Here is a 26,202-nt window from a genome sequence, read left to right on the forward strand (position 1 = left end):
CTAGCTTGAAGCTAGTGCAGGTATGCCTACCTAAGCTGCAACCACACCTTCGACTGCAGCGTAGACATTCCTGATGTGATACTTTGCTCTACAAGGCCCAATGCCTTGATTTTCAGACAAATATTCTCCTCAACCTTAAGGTGATTTACTTTGGTAGTAAACTAATGCCCGTAGCCGTACATACTGTAGCCTGTGACATTTTAGTATTGTGAATAATTGTTAAATTTTATCCCTGAAGGGAAATGCCACTACAACCACAAAATACAACCTTTATACGTGCCAATATCTTTCTTTTGTATATTTCTTCTCCTGAGTCTAGATACCACATTAGAGAGCCCTACTCCACTAGACTCCATCCACCTTCCTGCCTTCTGTGAGGGGTTCCAGGATCTACCCATGCCAAACGACGGGCACTAAGGTCTGTCCTATGTGAGGGGCAGCCAAGATTGCACACCACTGGTGATGGACACCAGAGTCCGTCCACCCTTAGGTAAAGGATACGGAAGTCTGACATCCCAGGCTCAAGTGTTCCCAGTCAGCCCACTCTGGGGTTTTGAGCACCATAGGCGGCGCAACGTGAGGGAAGGGATACCACAGTTTACCCAGAATGGGTGAACGGCACCAGAGTTTGTTCACCTGAGATCAAAGGATGGCAATGTACATAATCACAGAGATGCACCACAGCCAGCATGCCTCCAAGAGGAAGACCGTGGTCGACAACTTCACTCTTCTGGCACAATGGACCTTTCTACAATAAAGATGAAGCTCACCTATGCTTTCTTGGGGGCCAGTCCAAGTCTGTGGCGTGAACTCTTACAAGAACTAAGGATCATCGCAAGCCGCACCACCTTCCACTCTAAGTCAAGGCCCTGTTCTTTGACCTTACTATCTCTAACATAAACCTATAGCAATGGGTATGTACGTTATTTTTTAAAAATCCAAAATAAAACAGCGCTTGTGGAGAAACAAACACATAACAGAGGTGCAGCCACACTGCTTTCTGCATTACTGGAAGGTGCTCAGATACTACAAGAATGAGTGCAGTATGCAAACGTGAGCAGAGAAGAGTAGAATAGGGTCAGAGGCATCAGTCCAGAAGCAATGAAACCACTGGTGTACCACCACAAATAAATGGCTAAGGGTGCCAGTCATACCACCCCCTCCCACATACACATAGAACAAGCAGAAAACAATGACATCCCTGCCACCATGAGTCACAGTCCCGCTTCCCATTAAACAAAGGGCAGTAGAGTCACACCAGGGCAAGGGGTGCAGGAGTCACGGCTACCCCATGGACACGGAGTACCACCACCCCAGTCCCACCCCTCTCCCAGGGGAATGGTGCCAAATGACATGTCTGAGCCAATCATTCAGGACCTGCCAAAGCTTCTGCTGGGAGAGCAGGCCCTGAGCTGGGAGGAACCATGTGGGAGGCACCCATAGATCCCCCAAAGGGCCTTGCACCTGCAGGGGGTGCTCCATCCCCCCGCCCTTGTGTCCAGGCCGGGGTCCCATCGCCTCACCTTGTGGTCCAGGACGCCGCTGTAGCCCTCCAGGAGCCCAGCCCCCACAGGGAGCCTGGGGCGCTGCTGGCTGGGGCCCAGCTGCTGGCTCTCCGGCTTCCCACTGGCCGCCGCCGCCACCTGCTGCTGCTGCTGCTGGTGCTGGCTCGGCTCTTTCTGGCCCCCGCCGCCGATGCTGCTGTACATGAGCAACAAGCTGGTGCACATGGTGGTGAGCACTAAACACACCGCCAGCCCATGGCGCTGCAAAGGGGACAAAGAGACACTGAGCCCCCGCTGCGAACTGCAAAGCGCAGGGCCTGGGGCACAGACCGGGACGGAGGGAGCCTAACGGGGGAGGGCGCAGTTCAAACCCCGACCCGCGTGGGAAAAGACTGGACACCCTGGAAGGAGGCGAGGGGAGGGGGGATGGTTCAAATCCTGAGCGGGGGAGACGGGCTGGAGTCTGGGTCTCCTGCTCTGCACACACACACACACCCCGTCCAGCCCTATGCCGCGCTACCTATTTGCCCCCCTCTCTCGGGGGGCCATCACATTGCAGGGGGCTCCACCTAGCCCGGGGCAGCGGCGAAGGCGGGGCTCCCAGTTTGTTTCACTTGCGGGGCAGTGTCTATCCAGGCGGGCGGGAGGGTGCAGCTGCTCGGGTGAGGTGTCTATTTTGGCAGCAATCGCCGCGCCTCTCCCTGTGCAGCTCCTGCAAGTTTGACACCAGTGAAGACCAGGCAAAAGTGCGGCTAGAGAACTCCAATAATCCCCCCTCCCCCGCCGCCGCCCCCTCTTCTCCCCCTCTCGCCGCCTCCCTCTCTTCTCCACCCCTTCATCTCTCCTCCCCTTCTTCTTCTTTTCCTTCCGCCTCTGCCCCCCAGCCCCGTCTTTCCCTGTCCCCCTCTCCTTCCTTCCCTTTCCCAGGCTTCCCCTTCTCCCTCCGCTCTCTTTCCCGTGCCTTCATCCCCCTTTAGCCATTCCATCCGTGCGTTTTCATGACTGTTAGGAATTGTTGCACTAGCCAAGTTACATCCAGACTCATCCTTTAAGCCGATCTGTTTTCCACCCGCTCTGAACAATAACGCTGCACATGAATAAAAGAAAAGCAGGTGGAAAGTTCTCCTCCTCCTCGGTTTTGTTCCCCTTCGTCAAATATAACAAAAGAGAAGATACCAGCCCTGGAAAGGCTGGAGCATATGTCTGATGCCCTGGCTAGCCCCGATCCACTACCCTCGTCCTCTTCCCCACCAGGGCTGCTTTCGTTTGGTCCTCGGGTGACCTAGGATAATTAGGTCCAACAACTGACTTACCATCAGGGTCTTCATTTTGTGCACCTCTTTGTACCGAATCCTCAGGCTTGCGCATCTGGGGCCACTTTTCCCTCTAGGGTTGCCACTGTGAGGAAGCCCGTGACATGTTTTTTGCCGGGGATCAGGCTGGAGAGAGAGACGCCCGAGCCCGAGCTGGGGCTGTTGGGGAAAGCACTGCTGTGGCAGAGATTAGAGACAGAATTAAAACTGGACTGGACCCTCTTAGTCTCTCAGTGATCTACACAACTGCCGCCTGCCACTGTCTGCTGGGTCCTAAACTACTCCGGGTCCTTCCTCGTCTCCAGCACTGAGGCAGTTTCAGGATAAGTAGAAGTTAAAGGTTTCAGAGTAACAGCCGTGTTAGTCTGTATTCGCAAAAAGAAAAGGAGTACTTGTGGCACCTTAGAGACTAACCAATTTATTTGAGCATAAGCTTTCGTGAGCTACAGCTCACTTCATCGGATGCATACTGTGGAAAGTACACAAGATCTTTTTATACACACAAAGCATGAAAAAATGGTATGCATCCGATGAAGTGAGCTGTAGCTCACGAAAGCTTATGCTCAAATAAATTGGTTAGTCTCTAAGGTGCCACAAGTACTCCTTTTCTTTTTAGAAGTTAAAGGAAGACATAAGTTAGGTCGCATTATTCCTCAGAAAGAAACCTCATCTCAGCAGACACACAGCAGCCACTTTCCCCTCTTCTGAAACAGAACAGCAGAGAGGGATAGAAACACACTCTACAGTCTTCTGCACAATGTCATATTTAATCAGTGGGTGGGATTCTGATCAACATAAATGAAACCTTTTCAAACTACAACGGCATTATATCCCTGCAGGCTGACACTAGCTTTGCCTTTTTTAAAATCCTGCTTTTAACACTAGGACCCAATCTTCAATTACCTTATTTCCATTTTGCCTAGAGGAAGATTCACCCCTCTCTAAGGATTAACTGGGTTTTCTGAGCCTTGTGGTTTTGAGGCAACAATTTTTTATCTAAATAATTTTCATTTTTTGTTTGTAAATATTTTAACACCCTCCATTTCTAGTATAGTATTAACAACTTTTAGAGTTTCCTGCTTCCTTATTATCTAACAACCCTTCATAATAAGTTTTTAAAAATGTAAACACATGCTGGTCTCACTAGTAAGTGGAGCTGTAGTTTCTTGTACTCTTGCTCCTCATGCCATCCTTCTGGTTGCTGGAAATAAAAGTCGTTCTACTATCATTTCATAAGCAGTCCTCTGGTGTCCTTTACTGTTTCCTTCTTTGATTTTGCTGTATTAATGATGCATAGTTCAATTGTGAAAACTTTAATAAAGCAACTTAAATTACATGAATTTCTTGCTCTAGGAATTCCATATTTATATATTCGCCCCTTCAAAACAACCCATTTTCAGATTGGTTTCTTATGAAGTTATTAAAATGACAGTATAGCATTTTGAAAAAAATTAGATCTTAATTATGAACATATTTCTCTTGAAATTATTCATCAAAAATAATAGTTCTAATATATGACTTCACATCTACCCTATAGCAATATAACATTAAAGACTACATTAAGGAGAAAATGATCAGCGGGCTAACTCAACCATGTTCACAATAATATCTTTCTCAAGGCTGGAATTGTCAATTTCTCAAGGCTGAAATTCATTTTTCATCTTTACTAATTCATTGGTAGACTAACAGTGGAACAAATGTCGTCTCTAGCTATGGCACAGCATTCAGCAGGTGATGCTTTTTAAGAAAGTAGAAATTATTAGCAGAAACAAAAATGTATGCTACATCAGTGGAGATGGCAGTAAACATGCTTTGTCATTTCAAAGAAGATTGCTGGCATTGCAAGTATACTTGCTATTTATTCCATTTGTGGTTTAGGTTAGAATAGTACCAGTTGTTAAGACAGGAGCTACAGTATAAGAATAATCTTATCGGTCTTGGTAATTCTTTATTATGTGGTTGCACTTGACACTCAAATTAGTGAAACAAAGGGCCAACTTGATGAATCATTGAAAGCAAATTATCTGCGGCTCTCCAAGGCTTCCTGCAAAAAACTACAAAAGGCAGCTCATGCATTTTACAGTGCTGTTTCTCAACTATCAGCAAGCAGGTTGCTGGTAACTGACAAAGCTCCTCTAATATATTTTGCCATGCCCAACTGAAGCATCTTATTTATGATGATTTAGGTTCATGGCTGTATGTAGACATCTGTGACACAGTATGCTGACCAAATTCATTAAACTTATAGTTTGGGGTAGTAGCTGGGCTGATAGCTGAATATATTGATAGAGTAGCCAGGCTAAATTTTCTAATTTAATGCTGAGTTGGCCTTGAATATTGTCCAGTTTTCTGATTCTTAGATATTTAATTAGATTGCCATCCTGGCCATAAACACTAATCTTGGCAGTCAAATGGGCAGCGACACAAATAGTGTAGTATAAAGTAAATTCTGCAGTAGTTTTTATGTATAAGCATGGTTTGTCCAGGGAAAATTATAAATCAACTGGAAAACAGCCCAGATACTTAATTTAATTTTAAGTTCCCACAAGTTAATCATTTTAGCTTTGTGGGGTTTTATATTTAAGAAAATATATTTGTGTCTACATAAATGCATAGATATATAGTTATATGCACGCACACATTAAATTTAATAATTAGGCTAGCAAGAAGTAGAAGAATATGGGCTGAGTTCATAAACACTTAATCAACTTGGAATAAAACATTTTAAAGTTCATCTGACTTGCCTGATTCAATATCAAGTGAATCATCTGGTCATAATTTCTTTTTTACATGAAAGGGATACTGAAATGGATTTCTGATTATTCTGAACTCTGCCACAGTCCCCTTTTTATACCAAGCATTACAAGGACTGTGTTTTATCAATCAACAATTTTGTTTCCTGCTTTCAGAGGACATGTTTCACCATGGTCTAGGTCAGTGATGCTCAGTCTGAAGTGCCAGACCAGTGTCACACATCACCCTGCACGTCTCTTTCTATGAGTTTCTATTTCTGTACTTATATGACCCCCCATCACTATGGGATCAAGAGGTTAAGGTAGATTGAAACAGAAGAGGGTGCTCTTCTCACACCACAAGAAAGAGGGAGGGTAAATGCTGCTCAGACAGGCCTGGGAGAGGAAGGGGAGCTCCCCCCACACCCCTACCACACACCCGCTCTTTACTTTAACCCTTGGTATTATCTGTGGTCTGAGTTAGAAGTTGCATGATGTCCTGACCTGCATATAGTGGTTACAGGCAAGACAGAAAAGTTAAATGGCAAATGAAAACAGATAGACTGAGACAGACTAACATGGCTGTTACTCTGAAACCTGTCATTATGCAAGGCACTGCATTTAGCCGTATGGAGTGGAAATCTATCAACTGCATGAAAAAACTTGTACAGATACAGACAGACATCATCTTCCTTTCCAAATGCAAACAGATGGACACCGTACCAAAAGGACTGAAGGTAAAAAATCCATTACAATCTACATACCACACAGACTGTGCTGACAGCTTGTGCCACACGCTCTCAAAGAAACTGTGGAACCACCTGATCAACATCCTCTACAGCAAACAGGGAAAGATAAAGAATGAGCTCTCAAAAATGGATACTCTCATAAAAAACCAACCTTCCACACCAACTTCCTCGTGGCTGGACTTTACTAAAACTAGACAAGCCATTTACAACACACACTTTGCTTCTCTACAAAAGAAAAAGGACACTAAACTTTCTAAACTACTACATGCCACTAGGGGCCACAGCAATGGTTCCCTCAACCCACCCAGCAATATTGTTAACCTATCCAACTATACTCTTAGCCCAGCAGAAGCAGCTGTCCTATCTCGGGGCCTCTCCTTCTGCCCCTCCACCCCCACGAACATGATACAGTTCTGTGGTGACCTAGAATCCCATTTTCGATGTCTCCGACTCAAGGAATATTTCCAACACACCTCTGAACAACATATTAATCCACAGAGACCTCCCTACCAACACTACAAAAAGAAGGATTCTAGGTGGACTCATCCTGAAGGTCGAGACAGCAGACTGGACTTCTACATAGAGTGCTTCCGCCGACGTGTACGGGCTGAAATTGTGGAAAAGCAGCATCACTTGCCCCACAACCTCAGCCGTGCAGAACACAATGCCATCCACAGCCTCAGAAACAACTCTGACATCATAATCAAAAAGGCTGACAAAGGAGGTGCTGTTGTCATCATGAATAGGTCGGAATATGAACAAGAGGCTGCTCGGCAGCTCTCCAACACCACTTTCTACAAGCCATTACCCTCTGATCCCACTGAGAGTTACCAAAAGAAACTACAGCATTTGCTCAAGAAACTCCCTGAAAAAGCACAAGATCAAATCCGCACAGACACACCCCTGGAACCCCGACCTGGGATATTCTCTCTACTACCCAAGATCCATAAACCTGGAAATCCTGGGCGCCCCATCATCTCAGGCATTGGCACCCTGACAGCAGGATTGTCTGGCTATGTAGACTCCCTCCTCAGGCCCTACACTACCAGCACTCCCAGCTACCTTCGAGACACCACTGACTACCTGAGGAAACTACAATCCATCGGTGATCTTCCTGATAACACCATCCTGGCCACTACGGATGTAGAAGCCCTCTACACCAACATTCCACACAAAGATGGACTACAAGCCATCAAGAACACTATCCCCGATAATGTCACAGCTAACCTGGTGGCTGAACTTTGTGACTTTGTCCTTACCCATAACTATTTTACATTTGGGGACAATGTATACCTTCAAATCAGCAGCACTGCTATGGGCACCCGCATGGCCCCACCGTATGCCAACATTTTTATGGCTGACTTAGAACAACGCTTCCTCAGCTCTCGTCCCCTAATGCCCCCTACTCTACTTGCGTTATATTGATGACATCTTCATCATCTGGACCCATGGAAAAGAAGCCCTTGAGGAATACCACCATGATTTCAACAATTTCCATTCCACCATCAACCTCAGCCTGGTCCAGTCCACACAAGAGATCCACTTCCTGGACACTACAGTGCTAATAAACAATGGTCACATAAACACCACCCTATACCGGAAACCTACTGACCGCTATTCCTACTACATGCTTCCAGCTTTCACCCTGACCACACCACACGATCCATCGTCTACAGCCAAGCTCTGCGATACAACCGCATTTGCTCCAACCCCTCAGACAGAGACAAACACCTACAAGATCTCTATCAAGCATTCTTACAACTACAGTACCCACCTGCGGAAGTGAAGAAACAGATTGATAGAGCCAGAAGAGATCCCAGAAGTCACCTACTACAGGACAAGCCTAACAAAGAAAATAACGGAACGCCACTAGCCGTCACCTTCAGCCCCCAACTAAAACCCCTCCAACGCATTATTAAGGATCTACAACCTATCCTGAAGGATGACCCAACACTCTCACAAATCTTGGGAGACAGGCCAGTCCTTGCCTTCAGACAGCCCCCCAACCTGAAGCAAATACTCACCAACAACCACATACCACACAACAGAACCACTAACCCAGGAACCTATCCTTGCAACAAAGCCCGTTGCCAACTGTGCCCATATATCTATTCAGGGGACACCAGCACAGGGCCTAATAACATCAGCCACACTATCAGAAGCTCGTTCACCTGCACATCCACCAATATGATATATGCCATCATGTGCCAGCAATGCCCCTCTGCCATGTACGTTGGGCAAACTGGACAGTTCTAGGTAAAAGAATAAATGGACACAAATCAGACGTCAAGAATTATAACATTCATAAACCAGTCGGAGAACACTTCAATCTCTCTGATCACACGATTACAGACATGAAAGTTGCGATATTACAACAAAAAAACTTCAAAACCAGACTCCAGCGAGAGACTGTTGAATTGGAATTCATTTGCAAATTGGATACAATTAACTTAGGCTTGAATAGAGACTGGGAGTGGCTAAGTCATTATGCAAGGTAACCTATTTCCCTTTGTTTTTTCCTACCCCCCCGCCCCCCAGACGTTCTTGTTAAACCCTGGATTTGTGCTGGAAATGGCCCACCTTGATTGTTGTACACATTGTAAGGAGAGTGATCACTTTAGATAAGCTATTATCAACAGGAGAGTGGGTTTGTGTGTGGGGGAGGGGAGAAAACCTGGATTTGTGCTGGAAATGGCCCAACTTGATTATCATACACATTGTAAGGAGAGTGATCACTTTAGATAAGCTATTACCAGCAGGAGAGTGGGGCGGGGGGAGAGAAAACCTTTTGTAGTGGTAAACACCCATTTTTTCATGCTTTGTGTGTATAAAAAGATCTTGTGTACTTTCCACAGTATGCATCCGATGAAGTGAGCTGTAGCTCTCGAAAGCTTATGCTCAAATAAATTGGTTAGTCTCTAAGGTGCCACAAGTACTCCTTTTCTTTTTGCGAATACAGACTAACACAGCTGTTACTCTGAAACATGTAGGTAGCAGTGACACAGACAAGCAAACTTCTAAAAACCAGTAACAGACTTGGTAATGCCAGAGATCTCTCACTGATAGCTAAAAAAAAACCCTGCTCACATTGTAACCTTCACTTAGCTTTTTAGATGAATGCATTAACTATTGCCTCTAAAGTTGTTACACAGCAAATGCCATATGATGGCTGCCCTGGGGTGGGTGCAGTTGAGGGAGAATCTCTTTTCCTTCCTCCCCCAAGAGCACCCCAGTAGGAGACATCCAAAATGCTAATGTTCACGCACCCTGAGTGCAAGTTGGGGATATGACAATGGCTAGCATTGCTGCTGATGCCCAAAAGGATGTCTCATGGACTGAGGCCATGACATTGCCAGTATGCACACTGCCTAGTATCTGGAGGCCAGCACTGGCAAGGGCAGCTGCTACTCCCGTTGTGTAGGTATAGCAAATGCCACTTCTGATCATGCGGCTCCTCCATCCCCCTCACGACACCCTGGAGGCATTCTGTCTGTGTCTGCCCTCTGTAAAGAGAACGCCTCCAAGTCATTGCCACACAGCTGCTCCAGCTGCTCACACATGCCTCAATCTCATCAAAGCCAGAACCTAGCCTTAAATATTTAATCATTTTGTGGCTCTCTGTGATGTTCTTTTGATTCCAATGTGGTTCTTTTGCTGTAAAAGAGTGAGTCCTATGATGAAATAGTAATTCTGCTTGCTGTGCACCCAGTTTAGGGGGCAAAGTTCTTGTTTGTCTAGCATCATGCACAAAGGAGAGAAAGGGAATGAGAGATGGAGAGAATACATCATCCGCGGGAAAGCTCTAGGTGAGTTCTGCAAGTCATCCAAAATGAATGCTGAAAACACGTTTATACCACACCATCATGCATTCTGTAAGTGCCATGTATTCTACAGAAAAATGAGACACAAGAATGATTTAGATAGAATTTTTTAAAACTATTGGGACTGGTTTTGTATCTTTGTGCCCCTAAAGCCAGGTGCCTTAGTTACTAAGGTTCCATATGTGCTGAGAATGAGAGAACATTTTTTGCTCAACATGCAAAATACCTTTAAAAATTATCTAAAATTGTGTTTTCTTTAAAGTTTCATATTTTGAGCACTTCCAGGGCTAGAAGAAAATTATATGGTTTTATGAAAGCTAGGATTTTTCCCTTACAGGGAAAAAATCCTGGCCCCATTGAAGTCAATGGTAACACTCCCATTCACTTCATTTAGGGCAGGATTTCACCACAAGAGTGTAAAACTCCTATATCCAGTGCTGCAGGCTCTTGAGATATCATGTTTTAAAGAGCTGGTCACTGGTGTAGGACAACATATTGCCTTCTCTGGACCTCAGGCCAGGGAGATTTGGGGGGATGATTGGGAATTCCACATTTCAGGGGGAAGAAGAAAATCTTTTTCTGATGAGTTGATTAAAACATTAGGGCTGTACAAAGGTGTTCTGAGTGTTGGAAGTTGGTGGGAGAAGTGGATTAATGAGCAGAGAGGTAGTCAAAGCTGCATGATAAATGTAATCCATCACATTGATATCACTTCCCATATGTTTTATTATGTATGTATAGATTAATTTTTAACATTTTTCCCCATAGAGAAAAAGAACCTGGTGAAACCAGTTTTGCATTGCAAACGCTACCAATGGAAAACACTCAACAGCCAACATGATAATGAGCTCATGGTATAGATTTTTCAAACTGTCCAGTGAGTCATGAAATGCTTTTCAAAATTGGAGATGTGCATCAAGGACTGGTTTAAAAAAAAAAAAAAAGAAGGTAGAAACAATATTATGGATCAGTCAATACTATCTCCCTTTTATGAAATTGGTCTGCCTTTGAACTTCTGACAGAAGCAAACAGTGACAGATGCATACAAAAATGAAATATTGCATGGAAATAGAAGTGAATATGAAAACACAGGGAAAGATCTGCTAAGTCTGCTGTTTTATTCATATCTATTTCTTGGTTCTCTCCCCAATCTGGGAAGCATAAATAAAGGTAACGGATATTTCAGAACCAATCTTTCTAGCACTATCAAAGGTACTGACTAATCATAAGACCACATATAAAATACTGTGCTTAGTTCTGATCACCTTTGAAAAAAAAATTAAAATGTAGAAATAGACAAGGCTCAATGCAGGATGAACAAAAAATGATACAGGAACATGACATAGCTTATATATGTAAACTGTTAGAGGTTGATAGTCTTCTTTAGATATGAGGAAATTAAGAGGGGAAATCACTGAGGTACAGTATACAGTACCAGCTTTGGAAGAACATAGCCACTCCAAGGCCTAGACACACCAAGGTCTTTTTGAGCTAGTGTCTGCTACGAAAGCAAGAGAAGGAATAAATATATAATTTTCTATACAAGGCACGAATTTAACATATGGAATGAAGTAATTGGGGGAATTAGTTTAATTACTAGAGTTTTGTAAGAGGTTGGATGTTTACTGAATATTCTGGGTGTGCTTTTTGATCTAATACAGAAAATGCACTATCAATAAGATTTTTAGCCTCCTTCCAGTAGATTGTAACATCCAATATTTGTATATTTTGTCTTCCTTTGCTTAGAACCAGTGCACAGAACTCTCTGTACCAGTATGAAGGCAAAGCATTAAGCTGGGAGGAAATATTAAACTTTTTTAAAAAATTACCAGTTAAAAAAATAAGATGACCTAACGAGTAACCAGGAATCAAGCATTAATAAAGAATGCAAAAGGATTGATGGATAAGTACTCAGCATGGTCTGGCTTTCAGTGCATCATGTATTATTAGACAGTCAGCTGGGAAGCCTCCTGCTGTTACTTATAAAAACACAAATGGTACTTATGATGACAGGCTGAACAACAACTATGACAAGTGGATCTGTTACTATGAAATTGAAATAGGGACATGTCAGTGAATTGACAGAAGTCCTTGAATTTTGGATTTCTCTGTCTTATGTTTTGGCAAAAAACTAGTATTCTTAACTAAGGGTTTATCCAAGCTGTCCTTACTATTCGTAGATAATAGCCGTAGTATAACTTATGTCCCTGCTATGTTTGTTTGTTTGCCCAGACCTGAAGAATAGCCCTGTGTAAGTTCTAAAGCTTGTCTCTTTCACCAACAGAAGTTGGTCCAATAAAAGATATTACCTCACCCACCTTTTCTCCCTGGTTAAAGACAGTACTTCTCAGAGTCTAAGCTATGCTGTAATTTAATGTTTCATATTTCAGCTTTATAAGATAAAGTAGAAAATACATTTAATTCATGGAGTGTTAGACTGAAATTATTTAGTGGTCTTTTCCATATGTTCATAAATCTCAAATGGTATTTCCCCAGCATACACCAAATACAGTTATCCCAATGGATGCGGCTCTACTTGGGGATATTGTCTTGATCCTGCAAGGTGCTGAGCACTGGTGTTCAGGGGAGTCAACAGGAGTTGACTGCACTCAGCACCTTTTCAGGATTGGGCTCTTTATGCATTAAAGCGGGGTGCTTGTTAGAGATACAGTGTTGGGTGCCACAGCCCAGAGCCAATCACCAGGGTAGCTTTGTCCTAGGAAACGTTATAGGGAATGAGTGATATAGTGTGATAGTACAAAGATATAGAGAAGGAAGCCATTTTTATATATTTTTATTTGACCCACATTTGAGAGTAGAATGTGGCCTTAAGAATGTCATGTTAGAGGGGTTACAGAATCACATTAACACCTTACCCATTTCCTTCTTCCTGGCCTGATTCTGCAAACCCTAACTTCTTACTCACCTGACCAGATCTATGAAGACATTAACACTAGTTAGATGAGTAAGGATCAGGCCCCACACTGGTAGAAGAAGTTCTTCCTTGCAATGCAAATCTAATCAACCCCCTCAAACCAGCTATCAAGGCAGATGGATAGTCTTCTTTCTGTGTAGTATCATTCTTTTCCCAATTACTGTGAGCCTATTGAATCATTTCTGCCAGATCATTGTTATTCATCACTTTCAAATCAACATGCAATTAGATAGCCTCCCCTGCCTGACGTGGAGTGTATATCACCAGGTACCTTCCTTTCTTTGAACTGCAGTTGTCCTATTTGCTATCTCTGCCCTCACGCCCTTTTCCACCCAGCAACGCTTTTCATTCAGCTCTGGGAACCTTTTGAAAATCCCGGTCTTTTTCCTGGTCACTGTTAAATACTTTATTCAAGTTGACCATTACTTATCTATTGTATACATAGTACAGCAGAAGCATTTTGCCTGGAATGCACCAACACTAATTTTGCTACAGAATTTGCATTTCCTTCTGATAGTCTCCTTTGTGAGAATTCTCTTTGTCCCTTTGCTTGGAGAGTCATAATCTCTCCTTGGTCTAAAGTATTATAATCAAGTAGTCATGTTTATGTAATTGTTTTATTTTGTCCTCTTTGCTTATGGTTGTTTGTTTCAGTTTAGAAGGGCCAGTTTGGAAGTCTTTGTTTTCTCTGGAGTATTTTACATTTGTGTTGTAATATATGCCTTATTTACCAGTAGTCACCAAAAGCATTCTGTGGAGTCTGTTCAGTTTTTCTTCTGATTAGTACTTGAAGTAGGACAGTATAAATTCAAATGAATGGGGTCCTAGACCTCTCATGGTTTAGACCATACATTCAGATGAGGGAGAAATGATGCTAGTGTGACAACTTGTTGCTCGTTTTATAGGTTTCCTTTGCTCAATCTCCCACTGATTCATCTCCGTTACAAGCCCAAATCACACCGGACCAACCCTCACATGTATATGTTGGATTTTGATTGGTTTCAGTTTTTGTCTGCTGGTAAACAAGAGCTCCTCTGAAGCCTGGTAACATCAGTTTGAGAGAGTATAGAGCTTGGAGTCTGAGTGACTGGTTGGTTAGCGAGGTTGCTGGAGTGATGAGGGGCTTGAAGCACATATTTCAAGGACTTACAAACACTGGGAAAGGAATAAGGGCTGGCCAGGAGAGTGAGGATTCCAGCATTTAAACTAGCCTTTAACCTTGTCATGAAGCATTAGTATAAAATGACTTCTGAGTCACTCAATGTTTGATCAGCCACTGAGCTTGTTCTGAAGATTTCATATTTATAACTTGCTATCCAGCTGGTGGGAGGGTGTTTTCTCCTCAAGCAGGGAGATGGAACCAGCTGCCACTCCTGTTTGTGTGGCTTAATCAATCTTGCTTAATCAAAGAAACTGCTACATTTTCTAATTTGCCTTAAGACTCTTACATAATTTTACTCCAAATACTTGTAATCTTCAAAGTCCTGTCTAAACATTAACTAATCCTCACAGCACCCCTGTGAGGGAAGTTGTGTGTTTTTATCCCAACTTTACAGAGTGGAAACTTGGGCAGAAAAGATAAGGCCAACATTTTCAGGAAACCCTGCTCACTCACAACTCTAGCTGAAATCTCTTAGGCTTGGTCTACACTGGAACTTTGGCAGCAAACCTTTTGTCATTCAGGGGTGTTAAAAAACCCCACACACCCCGAACAACAAAAGTTTTACCAAAGAAAAGCACCAGTGTGAACAGCTGACAAATCTGCTGCCGCTCGTTGGGGGTGGAAGTTTTTTGTTGGCGGGAGAGCTCTCTCCTGCTGACAAACAGCAGCTACACTGCACGCCTTTTAGCAGCATGGCTGTAGCGGCACAGCTGTGTTGCTAAAAGGTGCATAGTGTAGACAAAGCCTTAGAGCTGGGACGACTTAGTAACTCTGACAATCAAGCCCTCAGAAGCTAAAGTCGGGCACCCAGAACAAGAGACCTGGTTTGAACATCAGGCCCCAACTCACTTTTAGAGGAAGGAGTTTCTGGCTCTCAGTTCTGTGTTCACGTCTCATTTCAGCCTGATAGAACAGAGGTAGAAAACCTTTCAAGTTAAATTAGAGCTTCAGTGAATGGGCAATGAAACCCTACCTCTTATAACTAGAGCAGCATCAGATATCCCAATAAGCTTCAGGGCAAATATTTTTGTAACAGCGACACATTTTCAGGTACAACGAGTCTCAAAACCTCGCAGCCTCTACTGACTTACCATCAACTCCAGCTGAACACAGCCAAATGCATTTGAGACCAAGAGGCCACCAGAAGAAAATATCTGGGGCCCTCGTCTTCATCCCTACCAAACACACAACACAGAACCAATTAGTGGGAAAGTTTGTCAGCTGCTGCAAGAATCTCCTACCTCTTTGCTATCTCCACTGTCTCCTCCTCAGTTCTCTATCTCCATACACCACCTACCACCTCAGGTTCATTTTCTCATGGAAATCACCTCCTTTGCCAGTACCAGGTGGGAAGCGGGCTTGCACAACCTCAGCTGCTACCCCTAACATTGCTGTGATGCTCCCTATACAGTTTTGCTACAGCAATTGCCTTTACAGATCCCCAGTAACACATAGTGCTATCTGAAACAACTGGCTTCTCAAATACATTTTCCTGAGTCACAATCCACCAGCTATGGGAGAGTCAGTGTAGAACTACCCTTTTCCTACCCTTCCAGCCGTGAGGTTTTCTGCGTATAGGCCATGGTTCTTAAGCCTTCTATGACTTGAAAGGCTGTTTCATTTCCCCTTGTTATTGTTCACTCCCCGCAATTGCTCAGAGAAAGATTAAGTAGGACCACTGCCTTATTTCTGACCCTTCAGGTACTTTCATCCTGAGCAAGTGGTCATGCTAAATCGGCATATGTAATACTCTGTGTGTGTGTGTATATATACGAGTGCAAGTGAGATTGTAAAGCTCCTAGATTAATAGGAAATGTAGCACCAGAAGTTCTACATCCATAGCCAGGGTATTAGTCACTGAAGAAGAAAGAGTGCCCCCATTTGTGCTTCTCGCATTTTAGGATGGGATGGCAAAGGAAAGGATTAGGGGATGGAGAGAGCATGTGAAGCAAGTGAGGATATAGCACATGATGATAAGCACTTTGAGGGTATGCCAGAGATAAACAAGGTCTTAGACATCATCACAGAGGGCCACGAGGCCAAAAAAGATATTTATAAAAGTATTTAGTCTGAGTGGCACAATTTCACTCAGACAGGCAGAGAAAAAAGCTCTGGGGCCTAAAGCCTGCCCTAGGTTGCTGAAATCTCAAACCAGCTAATAGGGATTTAGTAAGAAAGTAGAGGGCCGCATGCAGAGAAGCCCTGGTATGCTGTGTACGCTCACTGACACTACAGGGGGTGAGAAATTCTGGGACTAGCAGGAATATCACATCTACAACCTTAACAATATAGATAGTTTAAAAGGAGAGGACTTGGTGCTCTGCAACCTAGTTTGGAGTCCAGGGGTCCACAGACCCACAAGATGGAGACTAAATATCAAACCTGGGTGCCGAAATTTCTGTCCCTAAATCCATAGTTAGGATTAACCAGTAAATATAAGTGATTTAATTTTCAAAGTTACTGAGCACCCACATCTCCCACTGACTATAAGGAAATTCAGATTTGGATCCAAAATGTGTCTTGGACTTCTAATTTTAGACAAAGCAGATTACTCTTTTTTAATGTGTGGTCTGGCCTTCTCTTGTTCCAGTCTATTGCCATCGAGCTGTTCATAAATCTTACAAGCCTTAGGCAAGTCTAGTCCTCCCAGTTCACAAAGGGAACATCATTTTTGCAAGCTAATGTTTGCTGTTTTCGTGCCTTGGTGTCACTAAATTATGCAAACGAAGTGCTGACCGACGGATGCTTTCCAAACCACATTGTGCTGATTGTAGCAACACTGAAACTAGACCAAAGTGTATAGGAATGTGGGTCATATAGATCTATTTTGTTCCTAAATGTAGGTATTAACAAATTGCCAAAGTTATTGGCCAATTGACTGAAAGCATAAGCATTAAAATAATTCATCCTGAACGTGTGGTTTTATTTTATGTTTAGTACAGTAGGTTCACCTGCACGAATTTGCTGTGCTTATTTAATATCCTCTTTAAGATGAAAAATGATGCCAGTCCTGTAGTAATAGCATCTTTTGACACTGAGAAAGCATTTCACTGGATTGAATGGCAGTTTCTCTTTACTATGATGGAAATTTTAAAATTTGCCATGAATGTATTCCATCAGTTACAGCGTTCTGAGCAAGGATACATGCTAATGTCACAATATTATCTTCATTTTGACTTTGGAGGGGGACTAGTTAAGGATGCCCCCTTTCAGTGCTATTTGTGTAATTGTATGCAAGCCAATTCTTAAAAGAATAAGTGGGGGAGGCTACAGCAATATGTGTTAGAGCTGAGAGCTCATGTTCTCACAGTTGTCCTTACACAGTGTGAAATAATATTTTATTATATATTATTAATCCTTTGGAGTGTCTAAACCAAATCCTGGGGATAAGGGTTGCTTTGAGGCAATTCTCTAGATTTAAGATGAATTACTGCTCAAAGATCTTTGAGTGGGAAAGAAGAGACTGATGGAGCTATTCTGAGGCTTTCACTGACTCCTGCACAGTATAGCTCATGATTCTCAGCACCTCCAGCCTCCCCAACACACAATCTTGTTATTGTAACCCTTTTCTTTCTCACCCCATCCCTACCTATTTGTTGTTACTTGCCCAGACTGGGTAGGCAGGCTATGTTCTGGAGAGCTCCCTGGGGCTATGGGCAGGGATCCTTCTGTCCCGAGGTCACCCTCAGCAGCAAAGTACTCTGTGACTTCCGGCAGCTTCCATATTGAAATAGCCTCTCCAGGATTGGAAAGTTGGGAGTAGTCCCACCAGAAACAGATTAGAGGGCAGAGCACAGATAGAATGGTGAAGGGTTTATGATTAAATATAACCAGACCACCGAGTCCACAGTTTGTCACATGGGTCGACAATTTAGCATATTCATATCACCACAACATATACGGGAGATTGTCTATGTCATATGGCATTTTCACCACCACTGAAACACAGCCACTTTTGGGGTGAAACACAACAGCTCTTTAACAGTTACAATGCATACAATGCTATATGTCATTATTCTCTTTAATACATTGCAACTGAGTAGTGGTTTCCAAGACAAAAAGCCTCAACATTGGAATTTGGAGAGAAATTCAAGGGGAGATTTCCAAAGCCCAAAGGGCAGTTATATACCTCTCTTCTATTGAAAGTCAATGGGCTCCTAACGCCATTTGTGCCTTTAGAAACCTTACCCCTAATTAAACATTTCAGTGATATGATAAACTAAGGTGGGCATGGAGGAAAAACAAACATGCTAAAAAACAGCCCTTTTAAAGACCTGGGGTGGGATCCACAAAGGGACTTAGGCGTTGCAACACTGCACATCACAGCACCTAACTTGTCGATGGCTAGAAAAATCACAGGAACAAAACTGTGATCCACAAATCCAAGTTAGGCACCTAAACTCCACGTACAGTGAATGGGTAGAGAAAAGCTCCTAAGAATGCAAGCCACAAAAGCCAGCACACTAGGTGCGAAGCCACCTAAGTTAGCCAATGGGAGATGTCAACAAAAGGGGTGTGACCTAAGCCCTATCTCTCTCTCAGAGATAGATGCCTAAGTCCAGAATGTAGGAAGGCACCTATCTCTGCTAGAGATCCATGAATGCAAACCAGCCACTTGGAGACAGGTGGCTCAGGCACCTAAAGTGTTTCTTGAGACAATGAGATAGGCACCTGGTTCGCTCCACACAAAACCTCATTGACATCACTGGTAGTCCCCACCTTTATAACGTTTAGCCTAGTGGTTAGAGCACTCACCTGGGATGTGCGAGACTCAGGTTCAATTCCCCCCTCTCTGCCGGAGGGGGGGAAGGATTTCCATAGGGGGTCTCCCACCGCTGATGTGGGTTCCCTCCATCTCTCCTGTTGAAACTGGTCTACTGTAGATAGAGAAAATGTAATTGAAAAAGGGGGACAGGTCCTAGGGTTGTCCACCTCCCAGGTAGGTGCCCTAACCACTGAACTACATGGTCATTCCCATTCTCTCTCTCTCTGGCCCAATGACTATTCCACTATGGGTAAATATTAAAAATGGTCACTCCTGTTAATGTGTTGGCATTCATGGTCTCATAACAGGTTCTAGCTCTATTTTGATGTAATTTAAATGTATATTATTTGAAATGTTTGGAAATAAAGCCCTCTAGTTAGGAAAATCATGTTTTCACTAAGTGCTTGGACGTTCAATACAAAACCACTAAATAAAGTTTAACAAGGGTAAACTGAAAAGGCAAGATGAACTTACTCTGATGTGTTAATGTAATTCCCTTATGTAATGCTAGTTTCCTTGCAATAATTAATTTTAAACACTAAGTCAGTATGTCTGTTTTTTGATAATTATAAAAATGTATTCATCCATGTCACTGCAAATTATTAATATTTATTATAAGGAATATTCTGTAGACATTAAGAATCAAGGGAGATAGAGTTTGGAGTCATTTCAATCACAGGCTTACTAAAATAGTACTCAGGGTTTTTTATCTGAGTTTCTCTGACTCCAAATCAAATATAAATATTGGGCCAAATACTCATGCCCTTTCTTGGTTCTTCCTCACCTCCGTTCAAGCAAAACGCTCACTGACTTCAAAATCAAGTAAAGATTTGAGGATTGCAACAGTCTGTGATATTGCCAAGAATCCTGTGTGCTCACTCCATTACTGTTCCATTCCTGGAAGCCAAGAGTTCTGAGTGTTATAAAGTGATGATGCTATAATGATGTTATAAAAAGATTATGAGGGCCCCTGTAGTTCTGTGCCACTTCAGGGGTAACGCTAGTGATAAGGAGGCTGCATCGAGACACGTTTGAGTTACTTCTTTGACATTTCTCCAACGCTGATAATCAGCAGTTCTGTTCAAAGATATTTTTAAGCCTCTCAGCATTCTTGGACATAAAGATTCACACTTGTAGGAGCTGAAACTCATCATCCTATGCAGGAAAGCTTCCATTAAGTCGGTTGAAGCCAATGGGGGCGTTTGCTTGCATAGGGATTGTAGGCTCAGATGCATAGACTGTAGTTATACATACACTTTCTGGTTGTGATAAAATAAGAACCTGTGTGGAAAATTGGAGCCAAACCTGAAGCAAAGCATTTTTCTGGTTCAAAAAAAGTTTGGTTCCCTCTTGAAAACGTTTTAATTTTCATGCACCTCGGTGCTTGCCACACTAGAATTCGGCATGAAATAGTGTGACAGTGTTTTCAAAGTATTTCTGGCGCAATCAGAAGCAGGAAGCAGTAGCAATCGCATGGCAAAGCTGCTTCTTGCACACTATTGCTGCCTCAATGAGTTCAGATCCCATCTTTTGGGATGCTTATCTTCAGTGAGCAATGTAGACTCAGGTACAGTGGCAGGGGGAAATGCAACGGCCGTGCCCAACAGCAATCCAGCCACCCCCACCAAAATTATAGACATCAATTAATTTATGTTTTGGGGAGCTGGCAAAAAGTCAGTTCCAGTTTCCTAATTCTGAGCCCAGATGGGGAGATATGGGGTCTTTTCAGTGAACTGAAGAAAGCTTCAGGCATCCAGGAGAATAACTGACCAGAGTGTTTATTTTATTTCATTTTGCTGGTGCAGAGAAGGGACGTTCAGACGGAGACAGGTATGAGAAAAGAGCAAAGCAGCAGCAGAGACAGGTGAGGTAGGTAAAAAGGGGAGGAAGAGAGTGCACCACCTTCTACCCCAAATTAGTAGTAGACTTCTCTGAAACTACAGGGAGGCAGAGCCACAGTATGAGCAGATGCTCCATTATTTCCTCTATCCAGCGATGCAAGCAGCCACCTGAGGTCATACACCAGTTAAGGGCTTGACTCTGGGTGTGTCCTTAGGGTTTACCATTGTTCCATATAATGATCCAAGGATCTCAACCCTTCAGTTTACATCAAATGCTAAACATTGCTACAGACTGGGAAAACAATGACATACTGTAGGTATTTAAGATAACAGAGATTTGGTTCAAAAGAGAGAGCTGCTAGCAGGGACTTCAGGCCAAAGGGTCACTAACTCTGGAACCCACTTTCTCCTCTTGATCTGATAGAGTCTAGATCTGTTGACCTTTAGGGCATGCTGTTGATAAATGCAAAGTAATGCACATTGGAAAACATAATCCCAACTATAGATATAAAACGATGGGGTCTAAATTAGCTGTTACCACTCAAGAAAGAGATCTTGGAGTCATGGTGGATAGTTCTCTGAAAACATCCACTCAATGTGCAGCGGCAGTCAAAAAAGCAAACAGAATGTTGGGAGCCATTTAGAAAGGGATAGATAATAAGACCGAAGATATCATATTGCCTCTATATAAATCCATGGTACTCCCATCTTGAATACTGCGTGCAGATGTGGTTGCCCCATCTCAAAAAAGATATACTGGAATTGGAAAAGGTTCAGAAAAGGGCAACAAAAATTATTAAGGGTATGGAATGGCCGCCATAGTGGGGAGGGATTAATAAAACAGGGACTTTTCAGCTTGGAAAAAAGATGACTAAGGAGGGATATGATAGAGGTCTATAAAATCATTACTGGTGTGGAGAAAATAAATAAGGAAGTGTATTTTCATACACAAGAACTAGGGGGCACCAAATGAAATTAATAGGCAGCAGGTTTAAAACAAACAAAAGGAGTATTCTTCACACAATGCACAGTCAACCTGTGGAACTCTTTGCCAGGCGATGTTGTGAAGGCCAAGACTACAACAGGGTTCAAAAAAGAACAAGATAAATTCATGGAGGATAGGTCCATCAATGTTTGCTAGGAGCTGGGAATGAGCAACAGGGAATGGATCACTTGATGATTACCGGTTCATTCCCTCTGGGGCACCTGGCATTAGCCACTGTCGGAAGACAGGATACTGGACCTTTGGTCTGACCCAGTATGGCCATTCTTATGTTATCATGAATTTGTTCTGGGAGAGGAGGAGTGAAGGGTTTTGGAGTGAATGATTGAGAGTCACTATTTTTATGGGTTTCAGAGTAACAGCCGTGTTAGTCTGTATTCGCAAAAAGAAAAGGAGTACTTGTGGCACCTTAGAGACAACCAATTTATTTGAGCATAAGCTTTCGTGAGCTACAGCTCACTTCATTGGAGCTTCATCCGATGAAGTGAGCTGTAGCTCACGAAAGCTTATGCTCAAATAAATTGGTTAGTCTCTAAGGTGCCACAAGTACTCCTTTTCTTTTTACTATTTTTATGTCAACTTGTTTTTTTATGCTGCTGATGGTTTATGTTGTGAAGCAGATTAGGGTGGTAAAATCTGTTCTGCTAAGGGTATTATCTATCCTTTGTTGTACTTTTGATAATTTTACAGGCACTTGAGAACTTGGAAAGGTGCCTATGATAACCCAAAATAAAATAAACTCCAGTCGGGACTGCAGGGCTCATGCTGCTGTTGCAGAAGGACAGAGTGGGCTAATTAATAGTTATTGCATCAAGTTGAGGCTGCAGTTGCAGTAATGACACTGATGATATTGATGGCTTTGGAGACTGGGTTTAGTTTAGAATGGAAATGAGCAGAAGATTCATCTATCAACGGCATATTGCTGTAGGCAGTGGAAGACAGCACAGCTTTTTGTTCTGCTGTTCTCTTGTTCAGTTGGTTTGTTTCAGTGGTTCAGTTCTAAAAGATTAATACATCCATTTACACAAGACAAACCATGGTCATTTCAAAGGAGCTCCATGGCTGACACCGGACCATATCTCTGGAACAATCTATTATTTGTTTTTTCCCCTGCTGTTTGACTTTCAGTAACAGCGGCATGTGGGTGGGTGCATGGGTTGAACCCCCTTGGCAGACATCATCCTCTTATCGAGGGATAGCCGAAGAAGAAGAGAAGACTTTTTATAAAACGGTGTGTGTGTTGGCAGCAGGGGATGTCAACTCCTGGATCCTGAGATAAGATTTTGTTCCCATCAGTATCTGGTTTCAATTCAGCCATCTCTTTTGACATCTCTCTCCTCTCTTTTGTTCTATTAATATATTTATTTGGCTTATGTCATAGATATCAAATGAGCTCATCACAAAATCTTGCAATCACAAAGACGTCTCATATATGCTGGTGATGTCACCATCAAACTCCAGTATCAGGCAATCTACCAACTAACCACATTGTCCGTTCAGTGCCAGAATCACAGGGTTCATTGTCACACAAGTTCCACTTACTGTGAACTGACAGCACCTAGGATTGGAACAGAAGCAGTTGAACAGGATCCAAGACCAACGGGGGGTGGGGGGGGGAGAGGGTGTATAGCCTGGAATACAGGGGAGGGAAGGCAATAATGTAATTGCTACCGAGAATGTTGCTCCTTTGGACATGTCACTTCACTTCTGAAAGCATCATGTGATATAACTAAGATCATAAAAATGACTGAGAGGTAGAAGAAGACACCAGTGGGGGCTGTGGCTCACCCTTCTATACAATGGGTGAAATCCTGACCCCACTGAAGTCAATGACTTCAGCCGACGCATGACCTGTACTGTGTCCAAATGTGTTCTGGTTTGTGCTGTTCCTGTAGTACAAAGCAGCTGTAAAGCCGGCTTAGCAGGTTCCCTGCAGGTTCCTCCTATGTAACGGCAATCCTCAGGTGGCAGAGTCTAAGACCTGACATAACAGCACTGCACTACCCTCTCCAAACCCCCAGAAGACGGGGTATTTTCCAGAAAAAGGGGATGTGACCAGAACATTCCTGTCTGCAACAATGACCTTTGGGGCTGTGGATAGCAGGCTGTAACTTTGAAGACCCTGGCTTCTGCAAGTTATACCGGGAGCAGGCTAGTCCCTCTCCTACCACAGGAGCAGCAGAATGCTAATGCTGTTTATAGCTCATTTCCTTGCCGCCGACCCCCCCCCCCCCCGCAAGCTGCCCTGACCTATCTAATTATTGCTTCGGGGTGGGGACTTTGCTGTTTGCCTTCCTTCTGCTTTACTTTCCCGAAGTATCAACACAGTAAGCCAGTAATGAATGCTCTCTACGCTCCCATATTCCCCCATCTAAACACCTGCTCATCCACTTATAAAAATTGACTGTGTGTGTTTGAAGGTGGAAATACATACCTCCAGTTTTTGCTATTAATTTGCATTGTTCCCATTTACAAAATGACTGCAGGTGTCACTAATTCCTGTCCAACTCATGAAATCCAGTTATCCAAAGCTCTTATTATACATCTTCATTTTGCTTAATGCTACTCATCACACAACCTTCACAACCTTTTAGTCCAGAGCTCTCAATAACACAGCTAACTGCTCCATTTCACCAGGTGTACATGCAATAGACCCTGTAAATTCATATTTGCTAGGAAATTCCTCTGGATTTTATCATGAAGGATTTTTCATGGAATGCCCAATCGTTTATACAGGAGAGAAAAGCAGATAAGACTGCTGCAGAAAACACATCAAAGCAGTTAGAAGCAGAGACACTGATAAACCTATTGTGTTTTCTGTCATTTCCAAACCACCATGATTTCCATGGTCTCTTGGCTTGTAACCTTCAGCAAGCCTTCCAAATTACTGACTACAGAAGAACCTTTTGGCCAGACTCTCAGATGGCATAGCTTCACTGATTTCAGTAGGGCTACACTGATTTACACCAGCTGACAATCTCACTCTCCGGCTTCCAAGAAACAAAGAACACTTATTTTTTTTGTTAACTTTCCCTCTCAGCTCTTCACTGTAGTGCATAGTTTGTCATAAATTCGTACATCAGTCTGAGGTAGTTTGTAAACTCATTGGGTTAGGAATGACGGGCCAGGCTCAGGTCTGAATTCCATCAGTGCCAATCCTGAAATACTCACTGACTTTATTGTAGTTACCTTGGATTTGTACAGTTGCAGCTGAAAGCAGAAACTGGTTGCAGGTATGTTAATCATCTCTGTAAAGGGCCATAAACTAATTAATAGCAATGATAATAATATACCGTTGACACACTTTGGGCCCAATTTTCAAACACGGGCACCTAAACCAAGCTGGGAAGAAGGATAATTTAATGGAGAGGGAGCTGAACCGGGATTTGAGAAACTTTGGTTCAATTCCTAGCTCAGCTATAGACTTGCTGTATGATCTTGGGAAAGACACTTAATCTACCCTGTGTAAACCAGGGACAATACTTCCATTCGTCCCAGGGACCTTGGTGAGGATAAAATCCATTAATGACAGGGATGTTGGTAACAAGGGCCATATAAGTACCTAGGACAGATAAAGCTAGATCTTTTAGAGTCTTGTCCTACAGTGGACTGTGGCGCCTTTGCACACTCAGCTGCTCTCTGCATGGAGAAAATCCATTGAGATCTGGACTTGTTCTGTACAGAGGCACAAATCTTAGACCTCTGCGCTCCCATGAAGTGATGTGAGGGACTCTCATGAGTGCTCCTGCCCAGAACTGTCTCTTGTGGGTTCCTCTGCAGGAGGGTGACGTTCCCCCCCTCTTTTCACTATACAGCCCCACCATGCATCCAAACCCATTCTTTTAGTTGATTACCAACTGCTTTACCTTAAACCTTTATATAAAGTGCCTCTCTGCCCTCGCCTACAGCTATTTCTAATGTTTTATTCAGTATTTGCTTCCTATTACTATTCTTTTAAAGTACCTGTACCAACTCAGGCTATCTTGCTTTCTATTTAAATGGCCCTGCTTCACTGATTTTTTTTAACCTCTCCATGGACGATAGTATGTTTGTATTTAGAGAAAGCTTCATGGGTGAATTGTGGCCTTTAACAACATTTTTTTCTGTCTTGAGCTCTCCCATGGACGGTGGTTATCTTGGCCAGGCGAATTAAAGAGCCAAGATTGCCAGTTAGCAATGTGTGTTTCATTTGGCATCACTGCAAATGGTGAGATGGCAGGCAGTGTGTGTGTTAACTGGCCACGTTAAGAAGATCGAAAGGTTGCCTTTGAAAAGTGAGGAAGAGAAAGAATACCCCAAAGTCAAATGCTTCATAAACCGTATCAGCATTAATAAGAAATGGCAGCTCCAGGCTCCACACACATCTCTTTATGCTA

General features: G+C 43.1%; 1 protein-coding gene across 2 annotated transcripts in view; it reads right to left on the reverse strand.

The window, feature by feature from the left end:
• The window catches only part of ST6GALNAC5 (ST6 N-acetylgalactosaminide alpha-2,6-sialyltransferase 5), a 95,089-nt gene extending 91,867 nt beyond the window's left edge, over positions 1-3,222 (reverse strand). Inside the window, exons 1-2 of one of the 2 annotated variants that reach the window (XM_074961502.1) lie at positions 2,819-3,222; positions 1,524-1,766 (exon numbers count right to left, since the gene is read on the reverse strand). In XM_074961502.1, coding sequence (XP_074817603.1) covers positions 1,524-1,766; positions 2,819-2,873 — 298 coding nt within the window. In that variant the 5' untranslated portion in view covers positions 2,874-3,222. The remainder of the gene's footprint in view (positions 1-1,523; positions 1,767-2,818) is intronic. The other variant, XM_074961503.1, reaches the window with a different exon arrangement.
• Positions 3,223-26,202: the final 22,980 nt, after the last annotated feature.

The sequence above is a fragment of the Natator depressus genome, chromosome 8 (assembly GCF_965152275.1).
Source record: "Natator depressus isolate rNatDep1 chromosome 8, rNatDep2.hap1, whole genome shotgun sequence".
Taxonomy (NCBI): domain Eukaryota; kingdom Metazoa; phylum Chordata; order Testudines; family Cheloniidae; genus Natator; species Natator depressus.